Source organism: Rhyacophila brunnea, unplaced genomic scaffold (genome assembly GCF_057557595.1).
Source record: "Rhyacophila brunnea isolate RB1 unplaced genomic scaffold, BYU_Rbru_1.0 scaffold_7, whole genome shotgun sequence".
Lineage (NCBI taxonomy): Eukaryota > Metazoa > Arthropoda > Insecta > Trichoptera > Rhyacophilidae > Rhyacophila > Rhyacophila brunnea.
Genome location: NW_028233339.1, coordinates 26,177,443 through 26,202,599, shown reverse-complemented (window position 1 = coordinate 26,202,599; position 25,157 = coordinate 26,177,443). Strand labels below are relative to the sequence as shown.

The 25,157-nt window shown below is 37.8% G+C and overlaps 1 protein-coding gene across 1 annotated transcript; it reads left to right on the top strand.

The window, feature by feature from the left end:
• The first annotated feature begins 375 nt into the window (after positions 1–375).
• Positions 376–21,052, top strand: LOC147064669 (uncharacterized). Its single transcript, XM_085958130.1, has 5 exons — positions 376–681; positions 1,319–1,465; positions 4,110–4,193; positions 5,183–5,263; positions 15,588–21,052. Exons 1-5 carry the CDS (start codon positions 523–525, stop codon positions 19,809–19,811), a joined length of 4,695 nt encoding a protein of 1,564 aa, XP_085814256.1. The 5' UTR covers positions 376–522; the 3' UTR covers positions 19,812–21,052.
• The last annotated feature ends 4,105 nt before the right edge of the window (positions 21,053–25,157 follow it).

The window sequence follows — 25,157 nt, the reverse complement described above, 5'->3', positions numbered from 1 at the left end:
GTACTTTTGACCGCCTTCGCTACGTTTAAGGTTAATGAAAAAATTATCAATGATTTTTTTCGTAATTTAATGCAGTGCATTGCAAACGACCGATAATTTTAATCTTGGCTTTACAAAACGAAATGATATTATTTTGTGACGTTTCATAATGATGATGCTTGATAATAAATTAGTGTGGCGAACGTATGTACTTCTAGTACTAACTTTACTATGTAGTCGTATTTAGACAGCTGTTGTCATGTGCCCGCACATTCACAGCATTCAAATTTGGCGGTACTCGTACCAGTGTGAAGCTGGCCTCGTGTAAACGTAGGAAACGCTTTTAGCCGTCGCTGGTTGCGGTCATGCGCAGAACGACAGGTGCCCGCTAGAAGAGCTCGCTCGACCATCCGAACACCGAACGTCGACTCTCGACTCCATCATCAGCGGCGTTATCCATCATGTGCAGTGTTTTGCTCGGTGACCTCGTGTAATGTCGACATACATTCTTTAGTGTTAACAGAACGGATACAGAGAAGAAACATGGAAAGAACTACTGACGGTCGGACTCGTGATAAGCTGTGCAGGCTCTGCCTGTCAACGCGCGGAGAAACTCTCCCGATATTTTCAAGTGGCAGCAGTTCAGACGAATCGGACCCTCCCTTGCTGGCTTCGAAGATTCACGCCTGCGTTTCCGTGGAGGTACAGTGATATATCTGGCCGGTGCCATCGAGTGTTTTCTACGGTATAAGTGTTTTTCTGGTGTTCGGTGAATCGAGGTCGCCTGAACATCAGCACGGAGCCAGCGGGCTAGTCGCGAGGAGATGTCGTAAGGTGTCCACCATTTTGAAATGTGCCACAGCTATCTCTTGAGTCATGCTGCGTTGCGTAAAATGAAGTGTCTTTGAATTGTTTACAGTGGGATCGGAATGGGTGTTCGGTTGCCTTTCAAAGGTTGTTTTTGCTCGTTGTGAGAATTTTCCCCCGATGGAGCGGGTCATTTTGTGACGGTACGTAGGCGTTTAGGTATTATCGATTTACCGCCTGACCAGCTGCGGCGTGAGCGGCCGTCCCTCGTCAGACGGGTTCGAGGCGGTGGCGGCATACGTGCGATGAGGTAGGCGCGTAGGTATAACATAAAAACTGTCTCGTGAGGGATTTTGGATGTGTTCAACTCGACAGCTGCTGAGGTGCGCGTACCTATCTCATCCGAGCGGTAGTGTGCCAAGGATCGCGCGGTTTTCGACACTTCACCTTCCGATGATTTTTCTTTGTTGACATTTTGACCAACTGTTGACAAATCGTTTCATTGTTTTCATCGGTTGTTTTACTTTTTCAGATATCTGAAGATGATGCACTACCAACACAAATATGTAAAAAATGTGTGTCAAATGTCAATAATTGGCACATATTCAAAAGGATTTGTGACGAATCTCAGGTCAAACTTCAAAGTTGGATGAATGATGGTGCTGAAATTTCACAATTGGTATGTCTGCTTTCTTATTTATTTAATGTCATTAGTTTACATATTATTTACTGATTGTCTTCATATTTTATTTACCACCAATTTTTAGAAGAGCTGTGTGCAATAAAATAGTGATATCGTTTGTATTATGCTAAACTTCATTGTACCTACCAGGTACCATTGAGGATAGGTCTATGTGACATTTATTTTATTGAATTCTATGGATCTATGAAAATGTATTGTGACATACCGATAGATTTTGTTAAAATCAGAAGCCTGATGTGCATCTATATGTACCTACCTAACTTTTCTTTAGTAAACTGTAATAAATATTAAATACAAGGATTAATCGGTGAAGCGTTCATAGTAAACACAAAAACAAAATTTGACATTCATTTATTAGCTCTCAACCGAAAAGTTATTCATTTGTCATTTTACTACTTAAGTACCTATTGACTGCCAATCCATAAACAACATGGAAACAGTACAAACAATTATGTTGTGTAGCTTTAAATCATTTAAAGAGCAATTCGAAATCTCAACTGTATTAAGTACTAGGTATGAACAATGTTGGTTAGCCAGAAGGCTGTGAGGCTACATAGGTCCTGTTTTTCATAAGATTCTTTGTTTACTATCTATAAGTATGATTTGAGCCTCAAATTTGTGTGCAAAAAACTTATTTGTGACCATTGAATACCGGTGGATGTTAGGCGGTCTAGATGTGTTGTCTAATGACGTACATAGGTATATTATATGATGCAGATTCAACAAAACGGAACATACGGCCCTTTGCTTGCAATATGAATCATGAACACAAGATCTAAGTGAATTATATAAAGGCAATAATGTTATTATCTATTATAGGTATCTAAGTAACATGGCATTATCCTGAAGTTTCACATGTTGAAATTTGTTACCTTGACATCAATATTGAGTATAAATTGATGTAAGCAGCTTCGTGAAATTCCATTCTAAATGCTTCAATAGTATTATAACCACAATATATTTTAAATGTCGATGGCATTAGCTGTTGCTTTATAACCGCTGCTGATGGTGTAAAAACTGAAATATCTATTGTCATTTTTTTATGTTTGTATTGTCTATTTTTTACCATAGTCTTCGCTTGAATTCCAAATTATTGTGAATTTTCTTGTTTCACATGACGTTTCACAATATGTGTGCAGCTAATTTATTTCTAACATTGATATTATATCAGACAAAAGACACTATAGCAGAAAATGCAGTTTTGAGTTAAATTCAGAGAAAAATACTCTTGAAATGAGTCAAGGTTACCGAATGTAACAAAATACTGAACCGCATCAATCTGAGAACAAACAATATCCAATAATTTCAATTTTTTTTATGCACCTTTAAATTTTCAGACTGTCAAATTTAAAACTATGTTTCTGCTGATAATAACTTATGCCTGAACGATGCTGTATTTTACATACAGTCGAACTCGGTTATTACAATCACGGACATAGCGAGATCTCAGATCTAATGAGGAAACATTGTTGACATTTTAGGTTATGATTTTCTCCATACCTATTCACTTTTATAAGGAGCATATATCCGATAAGTATATCGGATATACCGAGCAAAAATATCGTCAAAAATTTTCTTAAAACTGTCAATGTGTCCATCGTTTAAAAACATTTTCGACCCTAACCAATAAAATCCGACCGTAGACTGATGCCGCCGGGATCGGATTTCGTTTTAAGTTAAGTGTCTAAGTATCTAATTGGTGTTTTCGCCGACAACCTTGAAAAAGTATCCATGCATATGGTTGAAATTTCATGTAAAATATTCAAGCTGAAGTCGGTAGGTACTTACCAGCGTTCATTACAATAAACTACTTTTGTAGTTATGAATGCTCTTTTCGGGGAATAATTCTAATTGTGTATTTTTTTTTGAATTGCGACTTTTTGTGTTTGGTATGTGACCGCTCATTTAAAAATACCTATTCTCTGATATAAAGAGTAATGTTTATAACGAGCAAATTCAGTCGGTACCATCTTCCTCGTATTAACCAAGTTCGACTGTATTTATTTTCAATAAAAAGAACCTATATACAATATTCCATGACAAATGCCCAATGACATTAGAGTTGTAGTAGAAGTGAAGCAATCACATAAACACTCAGTCTTTGAGAAAATCACATAAATGTATTATGACCTCACCGGGATCGAACCTTGAGCCTCTGGATGAGAACCCAGTACCTTACCATACAGTCTTCACTCATATTTTATTTATTCAAATGTCACCGCAAATTGTTGGAGATTGCGTGGACAAGTAACAAGCTATTTTGTGTTTAATGTATTATTTTTTCATAATATTGACCCTCCAATTACAGGACATTTGTGTAATTTGTGCGTAAACTAAATAAATGAGGACCAAAGTATGGATCTCTGGTAATATTGCCACTGATGTAAATGAATTCTCAAATTATGATACTATTTCTTAATGGACTAGCATCAAAGTAAATAGCTTATTTTTCCTAAATCAGTCAATGTTAAATTATATGAGTACAAATTCTTTAGGATCTAATAATTTGAATCGCCTGTGAGCAAGCTACCGATTTGACGTCACTGATCTAATAGATATGACACTGATTTTATGTAATTTATGAATACATTCCTAAACATGATTAATCATCAATTTTCAGAACTTGAAAATAAAAAAGGAGCCTTCCCCAGAAGAAACAGATGATGACATTGTTATAGATGCCTCTTACCCGGGAGTCGAATTGGTATGGCAATTTTAAATTTAATATATTTTAGCACATTTAATTAATGTTGAACGTCTTAGGGTTGCCCCACACTGTCTTCATTTTGCTGACGTGTTGTTCCAATACAAAGCTGATGCAGTGAGTAAATATTCATATTTTTGCTCCGCAAAGACAATATTCTCTACTAGACGAGCTAAATAAAGGAAAATGAACTAAAAAAATTTACCCATGTACTAATATTCGAATTAGTCATAAACCATGTATGCACCTAAATAATTAACAAAATTTGTTTTTTCTGTTTCTATGAATTTAACCATACGCTTCAGAAATGTCAAGTGCTGTAATACTAAAACTTCTTAAGGCTACCTCTAGTATAATAGTCCAAACTCTTTGGCGCTCAGAATATTGTGGTCAGTTTGCTGGGTCATGTGGGCTGGGCCAACATACAACTCTTGTCATATTTTTATGGTGGTGCATGAACAGGTTTACATATCGTTACTTTCAAATGACACATGGCAATGCTTGAAGAATCTGCCCATCCTCTACCTCTATTATAATTTAGCAATGCTTGTAATTTTATTCCATTTCCCACTTGGTCTCCCGAGTTTTTCATTATTTTTGGCTAAATTTCCTTGAAATAATAATAATAATGGATCATTTGAAAACAGGACCTCATTTACATGTTGTTAACAGTTATCAGTTGGAAAAACATGCCTTCTTTACACTATATATATAGCTGAAATTAAATATTGTTTACCTACCATGAAATATGAAAGTTATCTTGCCAATCTCTAAGTATGGAAGTTAATACTATTACATATTGTATTTCTTAGTTATTATGTTGTGAATGTCATCATCGCTCGTGGTGTAGCTTCTCGAGTTGTCATCCCCATTCCGATCTGACCTTCAATATGGGGTGTTTGCACACATTGGGTTACAATTGATGCAATTGAAATAATCCTGTTTTATTATATGAGGGTAGATAATCTAACATTCACCTACTCTTACAGGTGGAAGGCGGTGAGATAAGACTGCAGCCGGAGGGACCACCTATCTTAGCGTCGCTGGGACTCGCCCCTAGAAATGAAAAGGTAACCTAACCATTTAAGACGTTTTGTAATTGTTGAAGTCTGAAAGGTGTCTTTAATATTTTTCACGGGGTGACAATTGAAATATCATTGTCAGTTTAGCATGATTTGATGTAAATGATGTTTGCATTTTTTGATGTAAAAATCGATGGACACAGTGGTCAAAGTGCCCCAGTTTAGATGTGATACTCAAAAGATATACATTTGAAAGGGATACATTCTGTTCTATGTGTTTATAAATTCAGTGAGATTTCACGGGTCCGGATGAATGAAGGCTTGAATTTAATCGTTATGTTGAATTATTGGCGGCATGTTACACTGGAGGACTGCATTGTTTTTGGCCCACAGAGCTGCACGGATCCTCGGACCGACTGGAACAGAGTCGCGGCAATTCGAAATCTCGTGGAGAGAGATGAGCCTGTGGAGGCAACCGAGTCCGCCGACGACGTCGACTCCCTGCAGGAGTCTGAGGCGGACAGCGATTCCGATCAGGAATTGGAACCTTCCGAAGGCCGCGAGAACAGATCCGAGTATGTTTCCAAAGACGGCTATGTGAAGTGGCATAAGAGACCCGTCAAGGCGGCACAGCCCGATGACTCAAAACGGAAGACAATTTCCGGCACGACCGGAGCGGCGAGCGGAGTCCAGACACCCCTCCAGGCGTGGTCCTGCCTCTTCACTGAGACGATGCTAGACGCCATCGTCGACCACACCAACGAGTACATCGAGAAAAACTATGTCCTGGCCGATTTTATCGGACAGTCCAATGAGAATCTTATCACCCGAGTGGAGTTGAAGGCTCTCCTGGGTGTTCTCTATCTGACAGGGGTTATGCGGCCTGCATACTATAGTCACGCAGAGCTCTGGTGGGCTGACGGATGTGGTTTGAGTGCCGTACAGAATGCAATGCCATTAGACAGATTCAGGTTCATCCTCAAGTGCCTCCGCTTTGATGGGGCCGATACCCGTGACGTGAGGGCTACAGTAGACCCTCTAGCTCCTGCCAGGCGGATGTTCGATGACTTTACCGCTAACTGTCGCCAGTCTTACAACGTAGGTCGCTGTGCTGTTGTCGACGAGAAGATCGAACCCTTCGGAGGGCGATGTCCTTTCAGAAAGTCCCTCAAGACCCGGAGTGGAACTAAGAGCGGAATCAAAATGTTCTGTTTAGTGGAAGCGGACACTTTTTATACCTCCAACATGGAGATAGCCATCACCGGACATTCATCCCGCTCTGTTGCTCGGTCTGACCGCCTCGATGGCACGATTGAGCGGCTAGTGGGACACATGGTAGATAGTGGGGTCACCCTGGTGGTGGGCCCGCGCATCGCCAGCCTTGCTTTGGCAAAGACTGTGAGCGACAGTATGGGCATGCGTTTCGTGGGGTCGCTGCGGGCATCCCGGAAGGAGATTCCCGCTGCCTTTGTCAGTGAATCTAGGAAGAGCCGCAGTTCCCTCTTCGGCTACTCAGAGGATGGAGCCACGCTGGTATCGTACCTACATCCGAAACGGAGGGCTTGTGTGCTGCTTTCCACCAGAGAGGACCATCGAAACTCTCGCAAGTTGCACCATGATGGGGCGCCGCAGGCGGTGGTGTGGTACAAGCAGCGGCGGGGGGCGGCGCGAGTGGCAGCCGTATTGGCAGGCAGCTACACGTGCGCTAAGCGCTGTCCTCGCTGGCCCCTCGCTCTCTTTCTCTCACTGCTAGACGTGGCCGCCGTTAACTCCCAGGTGCTCTGGCTGTCCAATCGGCCGCAGGCGGACGTCATCTACCGCCGGAACTTTGTTCGGAGTCTGGCCTTGGAGCTCATCGGTGAGCTATTGAGGTCGTCGGGCGAGCGCGGCTCGGGGGCCGATCTCGATCCCCTATTGGCCATCCGGGGTGGTCCCGTTGACAATGCTGCCGCGGCCGACGCCTCCGTCCGTAAATCCAAGAGATGTAAGCTTTGCCCTCGCAATGCGGACCGCAAGACCAGAATCTATTGCATAGCGTGCAGTGCCCCCATCTGCAAGGAGCACTACAGACAACTCTGCGTTTGCTGCGCTCTCAAATTTTAGTGTTTGCTATAAGTTAGGTTAAGGGAGTTAATCATTTGTGATATGACACGCTTTTTATACGCGATCAGTTGAAGTTTGTCGTGCTAGGGGATTTTGGTTCTGTCGATAGTGTACTCCTTCCAAGTTCCGGTACTGATTGTGAGGTGGAATCTGTTCATTCGTTCAACTTTCTGAACTGTGAAATAATATTTTATTGCAATAGTGCATAATGTGTACATATATGTTATAATATTATTATAGAATTACCACATTATATTAATGAAACGAGATAATCACTTATTCATTTTATGTTCTTTTAAATATTTAATCTTTTATAATATTTTTTGTGGAATATGATATTGTCATTATCTTTAAATAAATTTTATACTTAAATACTTTTGTATTAATTATTGAACTCTTTTGATCAATCTACCTAAGTATATCTATTATATTTACTGGTGATAATTGGAATACCAATCTTGAAAAATACTGAGATTAGTGACGGACCCACAGCTGAAGCAAAATTTTTGCAATGAAATACATATGTTATGCAGGATTGATCACATCAAAGCGTCACTTTTGTTGTCATGATTTGATTAAGAATACGTAATTTGTTTTTTAGGAAATATGTACCAGGTTAATATGACCAAAATGGTGTAATGTTATGTAATAGTTTTTTTCTTTGACAATGGTGTTTAAGGAAATCTTCACCTCCATTATTAATATATTTGAAATTTAAACAATATATCTTTTATTTACATCTTTTATTAACCCGTTAAAATTAAGAGACCAAGACAGATCAAAATGGAAAAAATTTTGGACCAACAGCCAGATTTAATTTTGTCGTAAATTTTACAAGAGTTTACTAAAAGAGCTACAACTTTTATATTATATGATTAATTTTAATATTTATTCAAAACTTGTGTAAGTATTAAAACAATTCAATTTAAATCCATCTTTTTAAATATGTAGTTAATATAGCAGTTATAGATTTAAAAAGCAAGGAACTGTGGAGCAACAAATCCACAGATCTGACCAGCCGCTTGAAAGAACTCGAAAGGGAGAAATCCAATTTAATTTATCAGCACAAGTGGACAGCTATAAAACAACTGCCTAAAATAGACACAATAATATTTGATACATGGAATGGTTTGCCTGAAACATATGACGCGTTAAAAAAACAAACTTGGTATTCTCACAATCTTTGGTTCTACATATATATGCGAACAAACATTCTCATCTATGAACCAATTAAAAAATAAACTTAGAAGCAGAATAACGGATGAAAATTTACGATCATGTGTTGAATTAAAAATAAGTAGCTATCTGCCAGATGGGAATGGGACAACTGGACGCCGCACTGTCATAGACACATAAACAGAATGTAGACGATGAATTTTAATCAGTTTCTATCTACTACTTGAGGGGGTCAGAAGCGTAGGCAGCTTTCTGTAAAAAAAATGACTAACCTATGAATGCAGAATCATGGAGCTAAAAATTCTGCACGTTGTAAGCTGATGTTTTACCAGCAAACTCGGCTTTTTTCAATAGAAAATCGTGGTTAAAAATTAGCTTCAGAAGCAAACCCAGCTTTCTTCACTTTTAATGTTTCGTCACATACAAAAAGTCACGTGACAAAATGGCGGTTCAGTACATTTTGACGGTTGCCGTGTGAGTTTTTGCTGCGACTTATAATCGTGATTATTGTGCTATAATTGTGAATCTAAGTGTTAAATTACAAAATTTTGAAAAATTGAAAGTCACCCTTCGGAAATAGCTTCAAATAAAGCTAGGAAACGTTCAAGATGTCCAGAAAACTGGAGGAGAAATATGAGTAAAATTTCGAGGTATAAGTCTAATAAGACGAGCATCAAAACTTTTTCTCTTCTTCTTATTTCTTGCAATTTGACAAACAAAAAATTCTTTCCATTGTAAGTAATATTATTAGGTATATCTTATAATTAGAAATAAATGACTTTATTAAATTTGTTTTTTTTATGTGCAGGTAAAGATTTTTTTCATTTATTCAAGTTACAATGTTTGTCTTTGAGTATTTTTATAATAAAAAACATGACTGACAAGTTAAAACCTAAGAAGCAAACATGACTTTCTTTCAAATTGTCAAAAGCAAAGTCAGACTTCTTGATGGGTGAGAAGCAAATACAGCCTTCTTGAAATTTATTATGCATATATCGTGGGTATACTGCGAATAAGCACTAAGTCAAAAATACTAGTTTTGAGATAATCGAGTTTGAAAGTTTGCATGCTCCTAACTTTTTTTATATATATAAAAGGTCATGTAGTTATGCATTTCAAATTGCAGATCGATTGGCTACAAATTTATTAATGTGGTACTAAAAAATAACTGCAGGTTTGCTACTTTTTGGAAAAAATATGAAGACTTGACTTAGTGCATTTTCGGTGACAAATTAAAGTACAAAAACAGAAAACACAGTATATGGTGACTATGTCATATATTTTTTTTCATACAATTTTGCAATATTTACAATGGTTTCACAAACATATTTTATCAAAAGTATAAAAATCAGAAAAAAACATATTTGTCTCTATTAGTAATATTTTTTTTGTTATACATGTTTGTTCAAAAGAAAAGTTTCGTAAAATGAAATCCTTTTTCTCTCGTGAGATCCAATTGCCTAATACATTTTACATACATTCAGACGCTCATTTTCTGAAAATTTAGCAGAACACTGATAGCGGCATTTAGCACAATCGATTGATTTAGGGAGCTTTGCTTGTTTTAAAATATCATGTTTTCCCAAATATGGTAGGCAATCATCTCGTTTTTTATTCTCCATATTTACCTTCCACATACTTGGCTTAGATTGACGCCAACGAGCATTTTCTTTTGGACACCTTTCAATGGTATATTTATCTATTGTAGTATTACCTATATGCTGAGGTTGGATAGACAGATCACTAGAATTATTATCTTCAGCAGTATAAATCATAGACATAAGTATCATGCTGTTGTTCGTCAGGTTGAATAATAGCATTTCCAGAATTATTGTCTTCTATGCCATTAAAGGATCGAAAGAATCAGATGGGCTTGGAATGTAATCTTCATCAGCAATGCCACGAAAGTCTACAAATTGAATGTTTCCATCATTGTAAAATCTGTATTTGGCTATCATCCAACAAACTATCTTCATTAATTGGCTGCTTCCATTGAGGTGCTGGCTACATCTAATTTCCTTCTTTTTTTGGGTACCATTCAACTTGTTTTTTTGTGATGAATCCGTAAAAGTAGTAGTTGTCACTAGTAAATGAAAATAAGTATAATGTAGATTTTGTAGATAGTACTCCTATTAACAATAAATAATATAACATTTATGACAAACAATTGAAAGCAAAATTATGATGTATCTGACAAAACAACATGTAGATATTCAACAATCACATCATTATTACAGTAGGTATATTTGAATGCAATAAAAGTTTTGTTATAGTAAAACAAAAGATTTCAATGATATTCAACAAAACAGTAAAAGCAATAAACATTTTTAAGTTATGTATCCACATAATAGTAAATAAGCATGTTACACAGTAAAATAAGAAAAAGAAACTTACCATTTAGCTTCAACATTTCACTTTTTTTTGCCATTTTTAATATTTCTGCAGCCCGTGACCTCATTTATGGCTAGGTACGTTTATAAATCAGTAACACACTTTATCCTGTCAACGGTCAAAATACGAATGAGACAAAAAAATAACTTCATACAAATTCATATGCAAATTCCTTTCTGTGATATTGCTTTGAGTATGACTTAGTGCAGTTTCGCAGGCAGAATTTTGTGAATATAGCCTTAAATGAGAGAAGAAAATGCACTAAGTCTCTTTAGTGCCTTTTCTCTGAATAGATGTATGTCTTTTTGACTTATAACATAAATTATCTTCGCCAGTTTTATAGATATGACTGTGGGTGTTTTTGTATACTATAGATCGTACTCTTAATAAGATCACCTCATCATTAAGTCAAAACAGCTAAATTTTGACTTAGTGCTTTTTCGCAGAATACCCACGATATCTTAGTCATGTAATAAAATTAACGAGTTCTAAAAGTTAAATTGACTTTGAAACACAATATTCTACTATAATGTATAGCTCACATAGATTAAATTAAATTGTAAGACTTGTTATCAGTTTTTGACGTTTTTCTCAAAACTACTCACGTGTTAGAAAGCTGCTTTTGCTTTTAGGCACCTCACTTAGTAGTTTTAATTCATTTTACTCTTAACATAATGTTTTTTTATTGCAGATTGAGAATTACCATGCCTAAGGCTTTATATAAAAATAAAAACTCTTTTTTCCTTGGAAATGAAACATATGCACGATTAAATCATTATTTACTTAAATTCTCACCAACTATTAAATCATAATATAATAATTTAAATATAAATAGTAATATTAAATATTTTTTTTAAAAGTACGTTTCGACTTTCGCATATAATTGGTTCCTGAAAAGGTGTGCGAATGTTGAATGTTCGAAAGTAGAGGAAAGTAAAAAAAAAATTAAATTGTGTGTATTTTAAAATATTTATTTATCAAGTAAATATAAGGTGTTTAAGAGACATGTTTAAGTGGGGTTTGCGGGTGTTTCCCTTAAAAAGTTATCAAGAGTTAACTGTTTGCCACTCTTCTTTTTCTTATTTTAAATGGTAAATTATTAACTTTACAATATTGCTTAAATGCTGGCACGAAATGTAAAGTGACCCAATCTTTAAATATTAACGCAGTAAACCCAGGCTTTTTTAGATCTAGCTTAATTGATAATCTTTTTAAATAAGGTAAGAAAATGTTTAGTGCACCCCCAATGAAAGCAATTTTGGAAACCACCGGCCGCCACTGTTTACAACTTGAGTAACTTTTCCAATAGCCAACCAACAGTCACAACCATAGATGTTGAAGAAAATTTTCTTATTTATTGATGGCGACTAAATATATGAAAGTGAAGCTGAAAAAAGAGATATCTTTCGTATATTGATTAAGTTGGCTAGCTAGGCTATAAGGCGATTTTCCAATTTTCCCAACAGACAAAAATGTCCTGACTGCATAATTTTTTTTATAAAATATTTTTTACTTGTCTACAGTTGGAAAAGTTTAGTAAGTTGAACTATTTTTTTTTCAATAATATTATATTTTAAAAACAAAATTTTTCATTATGGGAACCTATGAAATTTTATTTGGACATAATATTTTTTTCGATCACTATAATACATAATATTATGGTTTTTTAAAGGTCCCTTATAAGGAATATTAAGTATCAACATAAAAAGATTAAAACAGATGTAAGTACGGTAAGTCTTCGACTTACGTGATTAATTCGTTCCGAAGATCTTCGTGTAAGTCAAAAAATCGCATAAGTCAAATAAAACTTAAAATCATGCAATTTTTTAAATAATATGTGTTCGTTTCGAAGGATAAGTGATAATAAAATGGACCTACATACATACATTTAAGAAAACATTATTGATTGATGAAATGGTTTGATTTTTCAATCCCCAACAACATTTCCACCAAGTAAAAGGGTTAGCCTATCTTCAGACACCTTAAAACCTGGCATAGATTTTTCTAGTTGGGATATATAATATGACTGATCAGGCATTTTTTCCCAATAAGCCCAGTTTCGTGCACATTAAAAATATGTTGTGGCAGGTAGAGTTGTGTTTCGGGAATTTCCCAACAGGAATTCTCGAGAATTCTTTTCGAGATTTTCCATCCCGAATCTCGAGAATTGAAATTTTAACATTTCGGGAAATCCCGGATCTCGAGAATCTTTTCTCGGGATTCGGGATTTCTTTATTATCAAATATTAATTGAAAAAATAATTTTCTATAATATGAAAAAAGTGACAGAAAACACAAAACGTTTAAAGACTAATCCGGGCATTTAACACAATTAAGCCAACGTCGACTCAAAATGAGCGCAATTTTTGCAACATCAGGGAATTTTGTGTCTCAAAAGCGTACGCGATTGACAGTTTGTGTTTTTTGAAATTCCATTTTAATAAGTAATGTTTTGAAATATTTTTGTTTTCCTACTTCTATTTTGTTTGTCTTTTTACATAAATAAAAAAAAATGGATATTTTTTTGGAATTTGATATCTCGAGAATTCAAAATTTCATCATTTCGGGAAATCCCGAATCTCGAGATTGGGATTTTCTCGGGAAATACCCAACTCTAGTAGCAGGTAATCCTCAATTTTATGATTTCTGCTAGACTCTTGATGAAATTCATAGCTTCCTCTGTATCTGCATAACTCGGCAGCCTCACCTGTTACTTTGATGTTGTGTAGTTTATTAAGGCCATGCATTAGTTGAGGCACGGTCTAAAAAGATCGTTGCTAGGCGATGCGCAGATTGCGGGTTGCGGGTGAAAATGACGCCTGTCAAACGAAATATTATTTGTTATATAAATCCAACATACGTCCATTTTATGTTCTGTTTATTGTTCTATTAATAACAATAATAATATATTCATTGACATGTTTTCTTTTTAAAGTAAATGGGTAACGTTTTTAGTCATCTTTACACGATTTTAGAATTAATGGACCCGTCGCCATCACGCAGCAAAGTGACGTGTTCCTGGGTCAACATTCTCTCATTGAATGGCAGCGAGTCCAAAATTTCGTCGCGCGTACAGTTGAAAATTATTTGGCGTTTCACTGATGCGTCACCTTAAGGCTTTAAAATTTTTGAAACCGTCCGTGGCTTGCAGTGAATATATTAGTATCAATCGTTTTTACACTCTGTCTTTAAAACGACTCAAGGCTTATTGGAATTTGTTGTTGCTGCATATCTTCCATCCATATAACCAATAGTTCAATTTCTTCTATTAATATTCCTTTTTTCTTGGAAATTATCGTAGATTGCATTACTATTTTTTTTACATGATCCATATATAACATAATATTCTCTGTAAACACAAGTGCGGAGAAACAAACTGCAGCAAAAAAAGCATATTTTAAAAAATTGCGTAAGTACGAATTCACGTAAGTCGAAGTCGCGTAAGTCGAGGACTTACTGTATTATACTTCTAAGGTTTACTTAGTTGCTTACAAATCGCTGCAATGATAACAGTTATCTTTACACCCTTTTAAGGATGGGTTTATAGCTTGAAATAGCTAAATTAAATTGTAGAATTAAAAAATCATTGTATTGGGTTTTACCACAAATTGGTACCCAACTACCTTTATGTTTACTCGATAGAACATAATAATAAGTTAATCTTTACGATATACAGTATAACCTCGTTTTTACGTGCCCGGAATTCACGTTTTCCCGGCAATTGCGTGTAATTTTTTCAGTCCCGATGTATTACAGTACATTTAATACCCGCATTTACGTTTTTCTTTCCCGCGATTTTCGTCGGAAATATTCAAAATATGCGAGTTACGCGCGCTTCTGAAGAACAAAAGAAGAAGCAATGAGGTTCACCAAGGGTTTAAAAACCTACTTTACAAACTTTGCTGATATTCAAGATGACACTTTTAAATGTTTATATAGTCTTGGAAGGGAATTACATAACAAAAAAACAAAAATGCAACAAAATACATGATTTTTTCAATAAAAATTTTAATGTTGTTTTTTAATAAAAATAAATCTGTCGTAACTAATAATCGATGTTACTAAAAAATACCCTCTGAGAATATCTCTAAAAAGGTCTTTGCAACAGTGTGCAGTTCTATATCTCAATACTTATTTAGCCATGTTTCCATAAAATTTAATCTCTGATAATCAAGATAAGTCACTAATTGTTCCTATGCTTGGTAAACAAATTGGTAGTTTGATGATTTTGATCTATCTATTCCTATTCTTCCTCAACATTTTCGGTCTCAGCTATTTTTGGATCTGATGAAAAATGTTCTAATGCAAAAAATATAAAATTTTAGAATTTGTTGATATGGAAGTTATCAATGAAAAATAATGTAATTTGACCAATGACAAAATGCATTCATAAAAATATTTGGAAAAAATACAAAATACCGACTGATGTTGGCTATACCTACTGCTCAAGAGTACATGGTACATGGCCTAGTGTAGTCTTCGGCTTAAAGGATTTGGTGGGTGAGACAAGTAGAATAGAAATAATGTAATCAAAATGCGACATACTCTTAATCTTCTGAATTCTCATAAATCGAATGAGAATTAGAAATTATTTTAAAATGTTTTATTACCAATGAAAACTGTTGAGCAGTATGACTATTTATAGTGGTTTTTTAAAATGTGCATATTGTTATTTTATTTTTGTTTATGTATCTTTATTTTAGGACGATTCCGACTTTCCAGAGCAAGAGGGACAAGGAGCCCCTACTCCAGTGTCCATTTCGAGTTCGCCAAAGGCGGGAGGGAAGCGGCCGGTGGCCGTCGCGCAACTTGCTTCCAAAGACTGTCTGGTGTGCGGTCGCGCCTACCGCTACTCGCACAATGCCCGTCGCCACGAGCTCAACGCTCACCGATACGATCGCTACACTAACAAAATGAAAACGCCCAGCGCTGCGAAATTCAGACCTAACCCTTTCAACTCCAAGGGCCGTCTGCTGCCCCACCCCGTCCACCGAAAGATGCAACTGATGCCCAAGGGCGTCAATAGGTTCGCCTCCAAGAGCGGGCCGTATCCTGTCAGGATCCGGTCCTTGGTCGACCTCCAGCACGATCGCAACCGGGAACCCGAGATTCTCAAGTCTCTTCTAACCTCCCGTCCGGAGATGCTCGTCTCAGAGCCGGAGATTGTGCGCTCCGGTTCCGAGAGCCCTGAGACGCTCATATCTGAGCCCGAGTTTCCTTTCCCAGTGGAGGCCATCATATCGGAACCGGACGCGTATGTCGCGAATGCTGTCACTTCAGATGAGGAGAACGAGGTTGAAGATGAGAACCTGGAGGAGGCTGATGAAGCCGAAGAGGGCGATTTCGAGGGCAGCGGCCCAGCCAACGGCGGACAGGGCGCTGACTCAGACTGCGACGCCGATGGATCTTCCCGTCTGGACATCAACAGAATTATAGGAATCGATGTCCATGAATCCGACAAAGATTACCTTCACGAGAGAAAGGAGCATGTCGTCTCCGACGGGGGCCATGTCACCGGAGAAGATGCACCGGAGGAAGGGTTTGAGGAGAACGGCGACTCCGGCCTTCGCCCTGAGGAGGGAGACGGAGAATACAACGAGGACGAAGAGGATGAGGACGATGGACCGCCTGTCATTTCGCCGCTTGTCCTCATCAATGAAGACCCGCTCCCCGCCGAAGGAGATGAAAATACGGAGGGCCGAGAGGGAGAAGAGGACGCTGAGGACGGAGATCTAGATGGACCTGCAGAAACGAAACCGGCAGGCCCTGTCACCCTCACTGTCACTCCCTCTCAGAAAGCTTTCATCTCGAAGTACCGTGACATCATTGGTCAGATCAACACCATGAAGTGTCACTGTTGTGACCGCACTTACCCGCGCCGCAAGTCCGTCATCCAACACCTGCAGAAGAGTGGGCAGCGGGTGCCCAAGCACACATGCTATAACTGCGTTGTCACCTTTGGCCACATTGGCGCCTTGCTCAGCCACATGCGGGCCAACTGCTGCACAGGTGCCTGGAAGCTTATTTATGACCCTGACGGCATCCCTGATACCATTGTCTCGGAGGCCGCCACCCCTCTACGGCCTTCACCGCGGCGCGAGGAGTTGCTTAACCGGTCCCAGTACAAGGACGTCCTGAACGCCAGGTCGTATGCCTGCCGTCTCTGCCCTGCCAAGTTCCAGCTGAAGCAGTTTATCATGAGGCACGTTCTGGACGTTCATGAGAACGGTGGTCAGAAAATCCCCCTACTCTGCTCGCACTGCAAGTACCGGTTTAAGGAGAATAGGCTGTGGAAGAAACACATCCGCAACGGGGAGTGCACTGTCAACGTAGCCTGTGACCTCTGCGATGAGCGATTCCGCTCGCTGCAGGACTTCACGGATCATGCGCTCAGTGTGCACGCCGAAGGCTTCATTGACCAATCAGAGGTCACGCCCCGCTCAGTGGACGGCCGTCCCACGGACTGCCCCATCTGCCGCAAGAGTACATCCTCTTATCACAACCTCGTGAAGCACCTCAAGACCATCCACGAAGAGGAGAAGCCTCATATGTGCCAGCATTGCGACAGTAAGTTCGAGATGGTCGGCCAGATGGATGACCATATTTACCGGGAGCACTCAGACAAGATCCCTAACGGCGTCCACAAGGTGGACCTCGGCCTCGTCAAGGAAGAGGAGACTGCGTACAATTATTCCTGCACTGACTGCTCTTCAGTGTTCGAATCAGTAGATGGGTGGACTGACCATCAGGTAGCTGAGCATGGCCATATTGCTTTCCAGTGCGACCAGTGTGAGAAAAAATTCTTGCAGGACTCTGAATTGGCCGAACACAAGAACACGCATCTGAGAGTCAAGTTTTACTCGTGCACCCTCTGCTCTAACTCTTACAGCTCTGCCCAGAAGCTCTCGGAGCACACAACCGAGTCCCACCAGGGGGCAGGGATGTCCGAACGCTCTGGGGAACTTCCCTTCTTCTGTGAGATTTGCTTGCGCTCTTTCAAGAGTCGGCAGGCCTATTCTAATCACATGCGCATCCACGCCAAGGTGCCTACCACCAACCGTAAGTCTGGAGAGATCAGACGTTCTTTCCCGGAGAGGATCAGTCAGCCTGTCCACCACTCGTTGCCCAACTTCAACTACCGGAAGACCTCGAGGACCATATCTAATGCCCCATACGCCTGCGATATCTGTGGGAAAGGCTTCCTGCATAAGAAAAACATTTGGAAGCATAAAAAAATACTACACCCGGAAGTGGTTAAAAGAACGGCGGAGTTGGCCCTGGCCAACCGGTTCGCCAACGCTGCCTCCACAGAGGAGGAGGAGGAGCCGACAGGAGAGGAGCATGATGGTGCCCTGTCCATACCGCAGTTTGACAGCTTTGCCTCGGCAGGCCAGGACCCTGATGAGAATGGCGCTAGCGACCCCGGTGCGCCTTACCAGTGTGACCTCTGCGACAAGAAGTTTGCCGTCAAGAGCAGCATCTGGAAGCACAAACGGGTCAAGCACGGCATCATTAACCCTAATGTGCAGGACGAGGTGATCAGGATCTCTGACAATTCTAGGACCAGCTGCACTATCTGCAAGATAAGCTTTGCTGACAAGAGGGCATATTACCGTCACCGGAAGCACGTACACAAGAGTAGCTCGCAGGTATGTACCATTTGCCGGAAGGTGCTCAATTCTACAGAGGAGCTCTGCGAGCACCTGGGCACTGCCCATGCCAAGGAGCTGCTAGTCTTCAACGCAGGCCAGACCGATGGCTCGTTTGCAGAGCCGGAGGCCGCCGCCCGCCCCTCCAGCGATGATGAGGGCGACTCGGAATCTGGCCGGCCCGAGGACAGGTACCAGGCACGGTATCCCTGTGAGACGTGCGGGAAATGTTTCCTGGGCATGATGGCCTTACAGAATCATAGTTGCGCTCCTGCCTCTGGGGGTTCAGAGACATATGACTGTGAGATATGCTCCAAGAGCTACACCTCCATCTCTGCTCTGAAGAGTCACCGCGGCTGGCACTTGCGCTCGCCTGACGGGAAGGCTGCCTTCAGCAATTCCGGCCTCTGGATGCCCCAGAATAAGGTGAGCAACAAGATCAGCCGGCACGAGGTCATGGATGGCTTCGATCCCACAAGTCCCTTGGGCCCCTTCCGTGACACGCCGCCCTCCCTGCAGATAAAACGGAAACTCCCCCCAGATGTTCAGCTCACTTTGCTGAAGCGGAAGAAGCTGCCCGACGAGCTGACAGTGGAGCTGGTCACGCCTGTCCCTCGCTTCGCCCCGCCACACCCTTCGACCCTCTCGCGCCTGGATGAGCGCTTCTGTCGGCCCTGTGGAAAAGAGTTCACCAAGAAGGCTGCCTATCTCCGCCACGTGGATGAGGTGCACCGACTCACATCCGTCTCCTGCCCCATCTGCACCAAGAGTTTCACGAGGAAGTCCACTCTGCTGGTGCATATGCGGAAGCATGAGTCACCTGCCGAAGCGGAGGGGGAAGGAGAGGTAGAGGGAGAGGGTTTGCCTGAGCCCAGCGAGGAGGAGGAGGGAGAGGAGGTTCCCCCGGAGGAGACAACACCCGCTTTTGCATGTGACCTTTGCGATGTGCGTTATCACTCGGCTAAGTCATTGCGCCGCCACTGTGTCAAGCATCACAACCTCAATGCGGAGGACGTGGTGCTGGAGGGAGCGGCGCCGCCCGCCCCCCGCAGTTGTGGCCAATGCGGGGAGGAGTTCAAGTCGGAGGCGGATGCATGGCAGCATCGCCACTACCCCTGCAAGCAGTGCAGTTTGTACTTCTCCAAACCTCAGTACCTGGTGGCGCATACGCGCGCGCGGCATTCGGACACCGACAAAATGTTCTTCCCCTGCAGCATGTGCGACCGCTTCTATATGAACAAGAAGAGCCTGCAGCGCCACGTAGAGGCTTCACACTAGAACTGATACCGACGCGGCAGTGGAATGCGGAGAAGGTGTCTGAACACTATCTGATAAATTTTATTACAGCCGTTCGAACTACGGTGCGTCAGTTCTGCGCTCAGAAAGTGTCGTGTTCACTGTTGACCAAATTGTCGAGGGAGAGACTTAGAACAATAATTAAAACGATTTAGATTTACGTTTGGCATTTTTATATATTTGGTTTTGTGCCGTAAGTTTAACGAGTCAAATATTAATTACCTGATAATACATTTTCTGTTTTAATTAATTTGTACATTGATTTAGATGATGTTCGTTGAATACGGGACAGGGGTTTTCTCAATACTATTGATTTGAGATTCATTTTCACTTCTAAAATATATTTCATTTAAATATACTTACATACATTTTACATAAAATAATATTGTGTCATATTACTGTAACTGAATTTAAAATCAAATCAAATTGACTACAGTTGTTTTATAAAATGAAACATATTCTTGACTTGCTTATGAGTATAAAAAGTCAAAAATCAGCTTAATCAGATAATTCAATAATTTCCACTCTCCCACTCTTGATATAATATGCCGATATGAATGTTTTTAAAGAAAAGCGTATTGCAAATTTATTACTTGAATACCTTACAGCAGCATGGAAAATTTTTGAATTGAACTATTGTGTACTAAAAATTTGTTTGGAATTAGGTACAGTGTAACCCCGATTTTACGTTTTTGAAAAATATTTTTTTTATTTAGAAAATCGTTCAAATTGGTTTGGTTTATATAAAACTCTTTCAGTATTGTAAATTGATTTGAAGCATTGAATTTTTTTGACATTTTTTGAATGTATGTAAACAAAATAACAACACAAAAGAACTCAAAACAATTCAACTTACGTTACAAATAAATCGTCAAAATGATATAAACAATAAGAATGAAAAATACAACCATAATATTCGAACCAAACTGCAGAATGACAAAGAATACTGTGCCCACACTCAAGTATAAAAACTCAGATCACTCACCAACTAACTGCTTTGTTTAAACTTGGCCATGTACACTGCAGCCGTGTCTATAAAAAAGGAATATGCATGCATCAGCACTTTCATGGCAGGCGTATTTTAAAAAGAAGGGATTACATACTATGAATTGTACAGATATGTAATTGAATGTGTTCAAATAAATTTAATTTTAATTGAATTTTGAAAATGTATTTCAGACATAAAAGCGGGAAATAAAAAAAACGTAAAACCGGGAATTAAATGTACCAAAATACGACTGAATAAATTATAACATAAAAGGGTTTTCATTTTTTTTGCATGTAATAAGCTAATATTTACAATTACATGCTAAGAATAGCAGTGCCCTCAATTTGTTATTTTGAAAAAAAATGCTGGCCTAATAATTATGATGTATTTAAAAGAATGTAATGTGATTTTATTATACTATAAAAAAAATCTACCATTCTTTCTGCAAAATACCAATTTATTTCTTATTATTGTAAAGGTGATGTAAAATAGCATGCCCAAAAATTTATCAAACTGATATTTTATGATTTTTGAAAATGTTAATTTTGAATGTGGCATTTTTTTCGGCTCATTGAGGGGCAAAGAAAACAAATTTCTCATGTCATGGGAGTATATATACCTGCCGTACTTAGTACAGTCAAACTCGGTTATTACGATCACGGATATAGCGAGATCTCGGATGTAATGAGGAAACATTCGTTGACATTTTAGTTTATGATTTTCTCCATACATTTATTCACTGTTATAACGAGCAACTTATCGGATATACCGAGCAAAAATATTGTCAAATTTTTCTTAAAACTAAATGTGTCGATCATTTAAAAACATTTCGACCCTAAGCAATAAAATCCGACCGGGCGGGATGCCGCCGGGATCGCATTACTTTTATGACACTAGTTACCTACCTAATTGGTGTTTTCGCCGACAATATTAAAAAAGTATCCACGCATATGGTTGAAGTAAGTAAATATCCAAGGTTTGTGAAGTCAGTAGGTACATTAAACAACTTCTTTTGTAGTTTATGAATGCCATGCTTGTTTCGGGGATTTTTACGATGTTTTTCAGATTTTTTATTTTCGACCTTTGTGTTATGTGACCGCTCATTTAAAAATACTTCTTCTTTGATATAACGAGTAACGCTTATAATGAGCAAATTCAGTCGGTCCCATCTTCCTCGTAATAACCAACTTCGACTGTATATATTTTTTTTGTTAATAAAATTTTGATTTGAAATAAAATAATTGCCAATAAATCAATTTCTTTTTGATAGTGGCAATCCGCGGCCCGTCATTCACAGTGTGCGTCCATGTGCATTCCATCTTCAGCGTGTTAACTTATAATCGTGTCGGTGCTCCTAGGGGGGTGCCGACCAATAGTGTTCTAGGTTTATTTTTCACTTAAGATTATAAGTGATGTTTCGATATATTTTTTTTACCCATTTTTTTTAGTGCTTAATTTTAGTCATTAATATTGTATATGGAAGCGAAATTTGACTGATTTACCTATGTTATTTTTTACCTTTGCCACTTTCATCAGTCTATCTTCTGGCTTTTCAGTACTAAATTTCCATTTACTATTAAAAGATGGTTTTTTTTAATAACATACCTTTTAATCATTTAAATTCTATTATCGAAAAATTATTTTAAATGTGAAGAATATTTTAGGTACTTTTTTAAAATATCTATGAATTCATTCGGTGAACTTTGACATAATTTGATTTGAGAGATTATTTATAATGGTATGAAAATATGTGTTGAGGTGATTATAAATTTTGTTATTATCATAATGAAGTTGTATTAAACTATAATACAATGTTTTAATATTCATGGTTTTTAAATTTCTTCTATGTCAAAACTGTTCATAGTATGTATGACGATTTTAATGTTTTTTTTCTCCTTTTGCTAATTAGAAAAATTAATTTAATAGCCCAATGATTTTTTTCTTATAAAATACTAATGCATAATATATGCAGCTCTGTCAAAGGCGTCGTATATTTCAGCATGTTAAAGAAAACCATTTACCTTAAAATTTTCTCAGAACATGAACATACTGTCCTGTCATGTATGAACAACCTGCAAAACAATTTTGTTCATGTTCTCTTATAAATTTTTTAGGTTTATTTTTTGTTTATCCTCTTTCAAGAATACATGCAAAAATAATCTTAATGACACTGTCCTTTTGACAAGTACGAGGCAGTGTGCCTAAGACCCAATATAATGTAGATACAGTGAAATCTTGCATTATTTATTATTTTCATAGAATTTACTGCAATGTTTTTTTTTATTGTTTGGTATGATTCTGGCACTTTGTTAACAAGCTTGATGTCTGTTCTGAGATGTATAGATTTGTGTGTATGCTTGCCGATCCAACTTGGTAATCAGGGGTCAATACTTAATATAATTAATTCACTTACGTAAATAATATAGTCTGTTAATTAATTTATTATTGATAAAGATTGTGTGATTTCATTTATAGGTAGGTTTACAATATGAATATCTAGCCGAAGTGGATTGATATGTCAAAACAATAATAGCTCGTATCTATTTACAATGAGAAGATGTACATAAGTGTTTTTTCTTTGTTAAATATGCTGTAATAAACTTTATTTTATTTATGTCATAACCTTTGTCTTGCTGTTTTTAGAATACAGTACACTCTCAGTAATCCGCCATCCCAAAAACCAGACAAGTGTCCAATTAGTGAAAACGGCGGATTATAGTGCATACATACAAAATAATATGGTAAAAATTAAAACGGGTACATATTTCGTAAAAATATTTTTTTTTGAGAAATTTGTACTAGCAAAGATGTAATGGTTTTCTTTATAATCAAAATCAAGTAAGTATTTATTAAATTATACATATTAAATAAGCTAAGTTTATTCCTACATGTATTAAACCATAGGTGGCCAACCAATATTTTACATTTTAGTAATGTCAGTAAATGAAGCACCGCCATCTATCTTTCGTGAAATTTCCAATTTTTGTTTTTAAAGTTAATGTGTCATGTTTACTTATTCAAACAAAGAACGTGGCAGAAGAAACGAATAGAAACACGTGCGTCAGATGCTAGAATACACAGCGGACTAACCTATGGGACTAACTGAAAGAAAATGATAATATTATTGACTCAGGTTAAATTTAATAGTCAACGGAATTGGGCTAGACGGCGGACAGCTCATAAGAGTCGTAAGTCATAATATTGGCACGTGGCGGACTACTGAATTTGACATACGCATACCGTCGGATTATAGAGCTGGATTTTGTGCTTTCAACCAGTAAAAATAACAGCGGATTGTAGTAGTTGTCGGACAAGCGAGCGGCGGATTACTGAGAGTGTACTGTAATTCAAAATTTCTGTAAGGGCATATTTGATTACCGTATTTTAATCATTGTTTCGAATCCAAAAATCAAAACGTTTGTCAATTTAATGAATTAATATTTCTGTAGAAATACTCTATTTTGATTGATTTTAGAAGTAAATATAAGTTGAGATGTATTGACACAAAAATTTGATATCAACTAGGTACTTGATTGATTTAAATTAAATTTTTAGACAAAATATATTGATTTAAATATAGGTAGTCGAATGCTACTATATGTTATGTAATTGTCTCCGTATAATTATTGGATCTATTGTTATTTTATTAAGTACAGCTGTTCAATGATCACATTATGTTTATGGAGATATAATCGGATAGAAAATTAATAGTCGTGGTGAAAGCAATGATTACTACTTCATCACATTTTTAAGGGATAAACTAAAGAAATCTTTGAAATATATTTCTATGATTTAAAATTTATCATTTTGTTTCATTAATTACCAACCATAATTAAATTTTATGGTTAAAAAAAATCCATTGTTAAATTTATTACAACCCCAATTTTAAAAGTACCTATTTGAATTGATAATAAAATTATGAAATTTTCTACAAAACCTCTTTGTATTGAAGGAATATTTTCAATTTAAAAAAAGTTATGACAACCTTTGCTGAAGAATGACATGCAACGTATGATACTAAAGTTTATCTATTGAATTCTCAACCAATATCAATCAGCCCAGTACAAAGTTGACAATTTTAAGAAAATTTGTTTCTCAATGCTCTATTCACTGTTGTTATAATTTTAAAATGTTGCATTTTTAATTTTGTTACAATATTTATTGTCTGCGTTTGAAACCAAATTTCTGTAGGATGATTGATGGATAACTCAATACGTTCCAAAAAAACAGTGCTCAATTGAGATGCAGCGATCTGTATTCAATCAATTAAATATTTTTTAAAACACATATTGCATCTTCGGTTTCTACTCAATTTGTCAAAATTTTATATTGTTTCAATC